Below are 8,550 nucleotides of genomic sequence, written 5' to 3' on the forward strand. Positions count from 1 at the left end.
GGGGATAGGTGCACGGTTTCAGCTTCAATTCTCCATTTTACGTGTAAACTGGCAAGATGCAACGAAACATAAACTAAAATCAAACTGTCTGATAAAAAATGTAAAGGTTAGAGAGATTGATAAAAAATGCATAGGTTTGAGAGATTGTTCATAAACTTGTGTGCTAAACATGCTAAAGGATGTACCACTTTGTTGGTAGACCTGAGCCAAAAAAGAAGTTGGAGAGTTGTTTTTTCTGAAAATCCAAAAGGAAACTTGCAAAGCTCGAAGGCCGGTAGCCATGATGTGGTACTGTTTTCAAAAAATTGTGCCATCTCCTTTTGAGTTACTCCATATTTCACTAATGTTTCATCTTCCAGTTGTGCTTTTTTTAATCCAAGAAGAAGACACCTTACCCCTGCCTCAAAAAGTTTCCCTGTCATGATAAAGTTAGTAGCAAATGAGATACATTTCCCATTATATATAACAGCAAAGGCCCAACCTGATTTGTGACTATCATTATCAGTTATGCATGCAGTGGACTAGAATAGAAAAAATTAAAGATGGGTAACATGGAATATCCAACTTGAGGAACAAAAGTCTGTGAAGTTAGGGTGTGAGTTCCAGGCGTCCTCGAAATGTAAAAATGTTGTGTTTTGGTGTAACAGGGGACTATTTGAGGAAGATGGCATTATCGTCGGACCCAGTGAAAGGAAGTTTCGAGATGGATACGTTTGGGAAGATGGAGAGACAAAGGCTTTGTCCATGTTTTCCTTGATGAGTCTTGGTGGGTTCTTTTTTTTTTTTTTTTTTTCAACCAAAAGAAAATAAAACATTAACAAGAGTTATATATATTATTCGTTATATCCGACTTAAATATGGATTGTTTCTTAGTTATATAGTCTCCATGGCTATGGATTTGAGTTCCCTCATATATCTATAGTTTGTTTTGATACAAAATTGGGGTGGTTTGGATGGTTATCCATCTCTAAATATAGTAATATTAGAGTCTATGCCCATAAGGTTAGTAATTGTTCATGCTTCTCAAAAACCATTCCAATTTCTTCAGCATCACTCCATACAACGTCCACTTTCCATTGCAAAATCCTTGCCTTCGACGACCCTTTGAGTAGCCCTCACCAACTTTTCCTGTCAAACAATAATTTGCCTCAAATAAGATGCAGTTTTCATTTAAAACAAGCATATCGCCCAAACAGCTATATCTTTTGTTGTATCTTTGATACTTGTGATAATTTGACACTTGTGATAATGAGAGTGATTGTGCTTTGTGGTGGAGGTGTATGAGTACTGTATTACGAGAAATCAGATATCAGCTGGGCCTTTTTTTTTTTTTGATTGAAAAGTCCATTAGAGATCCAAAACTGAACCGGCTTGAGAATGGTTGACTGATCAGGTTTTTGGGCACAGAATAGATATTGAATTCTGTGTTTCCAGATAAAATAACATATGAACATAAATACTGAAAAAAGCCAAGTCAGATCTTGCTTAGGAATAAGGAATAACCCGAGAGTTAAAGCAGGTTGAAAGCCCATCGGGCGAGCAGCCCAGACTCTTGTTGAAAATTCACAATCAAGATAGGTATAGCGGTTTTCATGTAATTTAATCTCATCAAGATTGAAGGATGTAAGCATGGAGAGATGAGATGAAGCAGATGGTGTTGGTGTTAACTTAAAGGGGAAACCTCCAATCTTGTCCTCATCAGAAATGATTTCATTAAGATCACCAATAACTAGGACATGGAGGTTGGTGGAAGAAAGGAAATAGTGTAATTCAGGCCAGCAGTTTTTCCTCAAGGATGGGTGAGGGGGAGCATAATCTCAATGAGAAGCCAATTGGAAGAGGATGGAGTACATGATCACAGATCTTAGTTTCACTGATAGGAAAGGCATTTCCTATTTTTTTTTTGCTAACAACAGGTATGTCCAGCGAGTCCATATTGACCCTATAACCGCATGGATCGGGTCATACCGAGACTGAATGAGAACCATTCAACTTTCACTGAAAGCACTGACGAACACTAAACACCATGCATTAGTGACCCCAGGTGTGACTAGTGAAAGTCGAACTTAAGGCATTTTCCAATAAAACATTCATAATGGTAGAAATAATAGGAGAAAAGGACAAATAAGAAGCATGCAACACACTCAGCAGAAAAGCATAACAATAGCATGTGGATAATCTAAGAAAAAACCACAGAAATAGTAAAAAAGAAAATAAAGAAAGCAAATAAACTAAGAAGGATACAGTTTACGATTACCCGGTCTTGTGTTGTCGTCACCTTCCTTTCCCCAACCTCAGAATATCCAGTGTAGAGCTGTGTGGCATGGCTGTTCTCAACCAAGGTATTCAGAGAGTCCCGTTGTGCATATCTCGCAAGAAGGTGGTCCGAGATCTGTTTCAGGAGGCCATTAGGGTTGGTTGATCGGGCCAAGGCAGAGTCGATCAGGGATAGGATAGAAGCCTCATAGTCGCCAGGGATGGTTCTCCTTCGTTTCTGAGTAAGTGAAGGATGATAGGGCTTATCAGGGGAGGCAGTGGTTTCGGTAGGGTTAGAGGTGGCAGGGGTAGATTTTGGGGAGCATTTGAAGAAATATTGGTTAATCGTGACATTCTTGGCTTTGGTAAACTGGATCATTGGTAAACGCGGTAGATTCACAGGTTTTGGTTTTAGCAGAGGAGGCCAAGAGGGGTTGGGGAGTGGGAGGACAGAGGAAGAGGAATGAGATGGAGGAGTATCCATGTTCAGGTTCGGTATCAGTGTCGAAAGGTGTGGGGAGTTTTGGGATTGTGAAAATGACAGGATGAAGGATAGGGAGTGGGAAAGTTAATTTTGAAAAGCATGCAAACTATTTACTAAATTTGGATTTATATGTAATTGATTTAATTGATTACAAGTATTTTCTCACCTCGATATTCTCATAATTAAGACAATGAATTTTATGTTGGACATCTCTTTTGAATACGATCAAACATTACGAATTTAATACATCAATTGGTGCACCATGCATCGATAAAATCCTTCAATTCAAGGGATTGACTATACATTACAAAAGAGAATCTCATTCCAATTTCATTAACAAGGATACACTTGTGGAATTTTTGTATGATCTAGTTCAATGTATATATTACATGTAAATTTACACTTGTGCCCTATAATCCTCATTCTTAAGTACATAAAATTCGGTAATATTATACATGGGATGTCCAATCCCATCCTTAGTCATGGACAATTTTTAGGTTAAAACTTGAAGATTACCAAGGTCCATCATTAAATCATATAAAAGGTATATCCAATGCACGGGACTCCCATCACTGCGGGGTTTAGGAAGGGTTATAATGTACGCAATCTTACTCTACTTCGTAGAGAGCTTGAACTCGTGACCACTTGATCACAATGGAACAACCTTACCATAACAAATTAATTTATATATCCCACATAAATATGAATTTAATGGACACATTTTCAACGACTTGATCATGGTTTGTTAATAAAATTAATTTCAGTGTATGGACAACTATCTATTGAGCATAGATTTAGGTTCAGCCTCAATTGGGAAAAAGAAGCACCTAACAACAAATCTCCATAGGCCAAGAACTATCTCATCAAGGTTATACCCCACTTCTTTCTCGAGAATAGACAGGAAACATGCTCAATATCATTTGATTGGATAGTTGCCTCAACTCCTAGGAGCTATAGATTCATACACAATTTATTTTTACACTTATACGGTTCCTTCGGGTCATGCCTGTCACAACTCCCTCCTGAAAGAATAAGAAAAGATAAAGATTGTTACTTAATGGTCTACCTTTTCTATCCCTCATGCAAGAATCGTATGGATTGATATCGGCCAATACTGATCCAATTCAGACGATCCTGACCGATCCGATTCGATCCAATCCAATTTTTGGTGAATTGGGCTCAAGATTTGCTTGAAGGTGCCAACAAGGGTCAGGCTTGATCGACACCTCCGTTTGGTGTCAAATTTTGTTGTAACCCAAATCCTAAAATGAGAAAACAGACGAATCTGAAACATTGGGTTTTGTTGACAGTGTTGAGAAGAAAAACAAATCATTTTGAACTTTTCAAATCATATTAATGGTCATATACACAACATTGTATTATATTCATGGGATTTGATTGAAATAGCTCTTAAAATTATACAATGCGTGGGGCTTGCTTGTCAAGGCTTACAAATTTTAACATAAACCAGAAACCTCCCATTCCAAGTATACACTCAACCACCCCTTTAAGAAAACAAAATAGAAAATTAACATTAGACAAGATATGCTGCTTTCTTACCACTGCCTCATCCTCTACTTAAAAGCTGTGAATTTGAATATGGTTACCAGCCACCTCCTCTACATTTGGGCACAGATTTGCATCACTTACATTTTTCCTTGGATCCCCCTAACTGATGGTTCTCTATCGAACCTGTTGGTGGTGTGGCAGCCCAGTTAAATCGGAGGCATAATGGTCTCGGCATTCTTTTTTCCTCATTTTAAATTATCTTATTGTCAGCCAATCGCTTATCGTGAAATGCTTGGAACCATACCTCAGCTACTTTCCATGTTTTTTCCCTGCCATTGAAAATTCATTAGCATAAGCACCCGAACTTGGCACCGACACATTTTGACGAGTCAAAACAAGTTGAGCATGCTCAACATTGAAGCCTAATGTAAGTAAAGCCATCCAAAGTGAATAGAATACATGAGGATCTGTAAGTCCCAGAGAATGGTTGATGTTATAAAAAAGAAAACAGCAACAAATTATGTTCTGAATCTCTACATCAATTGCTATATATTGATTATGGTAATGCTAACCCCGGGTGCCTATGGGTTATGCACCCTATGGCCTCACATTTACAACTGGCCTCACCTCTTTATTTGAATGGGGTCTTTTGTAAAGTGGCATCCTTAACAGCACATGGACACCGCAGGCTTATAGGGCTAGCACCAAAGTAGAGCATGCATAAGGGTCATTGTCCAGAAATATACTGCATAGATGATACTCAAAACTCATATCAAGGACCTGATGTTTGCAACTCAATTCAGTCTAGGATAAAGTGTAGGGGCTCATGGACAGAAGGAACAAGGTGGACTTAAAAGCCTGCGGCTTGTGCATGAGACAGCATGCAGAAAATTTACAACTTCATATTGAAGTTTTATCTTACCTCTTTGAAACCACGACCTGCGGACTGCTTGACGGATCTGGCGCTCATGCCGTTCTAAGAGTTCTTCAACTCTATGTGATTGAGACAACAAGGGCCCAGAGAACTCTATTCTGTCACCTTGATCCTGAATGCCATGAAAATTTTAGATGAGAAATAAAAATTAAATAAGATTTTAGAGAGGTCTTTCAATATCCTAGTTTGGTTGAAACATTTGAAACTTTTCATTTATAGTTATATAACCTAGAAGAACCAACCATTGACTTTATCTGTATGCAGAACCTGACTAACCTAACTGAGCTGAGTGGCCAAGTTTAAGTGGATTAGTGAGTAATTCATTGTTAGTTTGCATAGTTGCAACCTTAGGCTTACCGGATTCTTCTTCTTATTTGCCAATTCTTTCTTTTGATAAAGTGCTGCTGACAGTTCCTGAGAGTAGTAATCGGATGCATCAAACGAATCTGGACGCTCAAACTGGCCCCACTGTTTCCGCAACTCATGCCTGGCCATTTCGTGTGAATCATGGCCTTTAGAATCTGTGCGATCACCATAGAATACATCCCCACTTTCTTGCCTTCTTGATTCTGAAGTATTTTTCAGGCCATTTGATGGTTCCAATGCATTCGAAACTTGACTTCTTGAACTGGACCTACTGTGTGATTTTGTTGATGTTGCATCCTCCTTCCGTCTTTTTGCCCATGCAAAGCCACTTGATGCTGTCACATGTAGAGCACCAAAGAAAGGAACATCTCCTTGAGATGCATTCTTTATGTGGGAGGGATCTTGTGCCATATTTATTGATGGTCTTGATGGGTCTGCACATAATCTAGCATCTTCATGTAGTGGGCCTGAGAAAGGAACATCCCCTTGAGATGCGTTTTTTATGTGGGAAGGATCTTGCAATGAACATATTGATAGTTTTGAGAGATCTGCACATGATCTAGCATCTTTGTCTTGCTTAGGAAAACGTGCAACATCTCCATTAACTTTATGGGCACCTAGAGTATTTTCTTGCAGCTCCTGTCAAGAGAGAAATTTAAACTAATGAATGAGAAAGAGATTCCTGTATAATTTCACTATGAGAGAACGAGAGAGAGAGAGAGAGAGACCTGTGCAAGGGCCAATTTATTTGCATTTGTTTCTCGCAAAGCTTTGCCTATTCTTGCTGGTCTTCTAGTTGCTTCAGACCCACGTACTCTACCCCCAGCCTTTTTCCTGAAAAAAAGTAGTCGCTCAGTGAATAATTGTAGACTTCTTTTTAAATGGATAAAAAGAATTTACAGAAGAAGATTGAGAATCCAACACAGCGAACTGTTGATGATAATTGTAGGTTTAAAAATTAATAGGATTGAATAGGAGCCAACTTAAGTTTTCACCAACCCTTTTTTGCCTGGAAAGCATGCTCATGAACTCGATTCTTGATTCAGCTACTATTATTCAGTCATTGATTTGGAAAACATTTAGTGCTAAATAAAGTTTCTTAGACAGAGAAAGTGAAATAGTAAAGTAGCTCAAGGAGCAAAGAGGAGGTTTCCTGGTGCCACTAGTACAACAGGAAACAGCACATAAGTTGTTGTTTTATTTTTATTTTTAAGTATGAATGCCAGGTTCACAATTTGACACAGTTCATGCTTGCTTTATATTTCATGATTTTCAGATAGGCTAAAGCCTCCAGTTACCTAAATTTAATTCAACAATATTTGTAAAGTTTGAAAGGTCAAGTCTGTTCACAAGGCAAATTTATTATTTTCATTAACTAGGTTGGGACATGTAAAGTTGAGTGCAATTAAATCAGTGTGTCCATGTGTTCATGACAAAGATAAAACTAGCACTAGCGCTCTTTATATGGCTGGTACATTAAGATATGACGACCCAAAAAAAATAAAGATATGATTTGCCTGATTCACCTCAGCTTGTGAATTTCATCTGCAGAATCCAGAGTTGATTCAAATGAACTAATTTTTAGTACATAGAGAACATTTGGTTACAGAATTTGTAGCACATATATGAATCAGTGTGGTGAATTGGTTGACAATGAGATGACTTGATGAGTCCAATACACTATAAGAAATAAGAAACATTTAGTTACAGAGTGTGACAAGATGTACGCAATGAGTACATTTGATGTCACCCAGAGGATAATCAGTCTTGACTTTGATTTAAAGTAGAACCAAATCTTGAGACTGTACTCAGACAACTGAAACCAGTCAATCAAGACGAGGGTACAGCTTGACTGAGTTTTAGCCAGTGTTCCAACCTTGACATGGATCATAATTGATCAGAATACAAATCATTACAAAAGAATAACTGAAACATGGAGAAAGAGCTTACCTTCGGGCCTCCTCACGACCTTTGGCATCAATCTCTTTGTTTGGTGGGTATTTTGGCAAGCTTGATGGATCACACGCATAAGGCTTTGTTGTGAAATACTGAGGATGATTAGAAAAAGACAATCAGAAAAGCAATCTTCATGTGGCAGACTAGATTTTCAAACCAGAATAAATTTTGGAAGCTAGAGGGAAGATAGATGAGCATCAAGAGAGTGGTCATGAATTACAATTCCATACACCAAGAGTTACATTCACAATTTTTTTTTATACAATGTAGCAATGTAATGCATCAATGTCACAAATTCCTTTTGACTGTTCTATCACTAAGCTGGTTCAATGGAACATTGCAACTCAGAAAACCACAGAATAATAAATAAACAGCTTTCTGTGTGTTACCTCAGACGTAAGAGCAGAGGAGGCAGTACCCCGTTTATATGGTTCAATAGAAAGAAGGGTCTCTATCAGATTCACAGCATTCGTGGGAAATTCTCCAAGGGTCTCCCAGAGACAGCTTTCATAAGGATGCTGGGGTTTGAATATAGTTGCATGGGGAAGTTTTGACTTTTTCCAATACTCATCAGGTGGAGAACCACATAGCTTGAATATTTTGTGCAATTGTTCAACCTGGAGATGAGAGAAAGAATTCCGTTATAACTGCAATTAACCAAGGAAAAAACTGAAAATGATAATGCCAAAATCCTTTTCTTTTATAGATGGCTAAAAGTTATCTGATATGGCCTTATTAATATTTTTCATGCAATTTTCTTCTTCAATTATATGGTCTTGAAATACAAAACAACTAACTAAACTTAAAGATCGATATCAACCTTTGCCTTTAACCTATGAGGGCTAGCACACCAATGTCACATCACTAGACAACCTTAATGTGTACTGGAAAGGTACCCATCAAACTAAATGAAGACTCATGTTCTTACAGAACTAGGCAAAGTAAATAAGCGAGTTCTATATTGAAGCAATTCAAGTGTTTCTTGAAGGACCAAAAGGACACAAAACAGATTGCATGAAGTCCGGTGCTTTTTTTTTTTTTTTTT

General features: G+C 37.9%; 2 protein-coding genes across 2 annotated transcripts in view; both read right to left on the bottom strand.

The window, feature by feature from the left end:
• Positions 1 to 807: 807 nt before the first annotated feature.
• On the bottom strand, positions 808 to 2,785 carry LOC122075252. Its single transcript, XM_042640213.1, has 2 exons — positions 2,258 to 2,785; positions 808 to 1,128 (listed from the first exon to the last, which is right to left on the bottom strand). Exons 1-2 carry the CDS (start codon positions 2,738 to 2,740, stop codon positions 1,051 to 1,053), a joined length of 561 nt encoding a protein of 186 aa, XP_042496147.1. The 5' UTR covers positions 2,741 to 2,785; the 3' UTR covers positions 808 to 1,050.
• A 1,320-nt stretch (positions 2,786 to 4,105) lies between these two features.
• Positions 4,106 to 8,550, bottom strand: part of LOC122077046 (protein IMPAIRED IN BABA-INDUCED STERILITY 1-like) — a 6,837-nt gene continuing 2,392 nt past the window's right edge. The window contains exons 4-9 of the mRNA XM_042642799.1: positions 7,895 to 8,122; positions 7,500 to 7,597; positions 6,278 to 6,383; positions 5,541 to 6,188; positions 5,172 to 5,295; positions 4,106 to 4,578 (exon numbers count right to left, since the gene is read on the bottom strand). Coding sequence (XP_042498733.1) covers positions 4,559 to 4,578; positions 5,172 to 5,295; positions 5,541 to 6,188; positions 6,278 to 6,383; positions 7,500 to 7,597; positions 7,895 to 8,122 — 1,224 coding nt within the window. The 3' untranslated portion in view covers positions 4,106 to 4,558. The remainder of the gene's footprint in view (positions 4,579 to 5,171; positions 5,296 to 5,540; positions 6,189 to 6,277; positions 6,384 to 7,499; positions 7,598 to 7,894; positions 8,123 to 8,550) is intronic.

The sequence above is a fragment of the Macadamia integrifolia genome, chromosome 4 (genome assembly GCF_013358625.1).
Source record: "Macadamia integrifolia cultivar HAES 741 chromosome 4, SCU_Mint_v3, whole genome shotgun sequence".
NCBI classification, from domain to species: Eukaryota; Viridiplantae; Streptophyta; class Magnoliopsida; order Proteales; family Proteaceae; genus Macadamia; species Macadamia integrifolia.

Excerpts from the sequence above, each read along its gene's own strand:
- LOC122075252 (XM_042640213.1), bottom strand. The coding sequence starts at position 2,740 with ATGGATACTCCTCCATCTCATTCCTCTTCCTCTGTCCTCCCACTCCCC. Across the intron at positions 1,129-2,257 it reads TGACGACAACACAAGACCGG|GAAAAGTTGGTGAGGGCTAC; the intron begins GTAATCGTAAAC and ends ATTGTTTGACAG.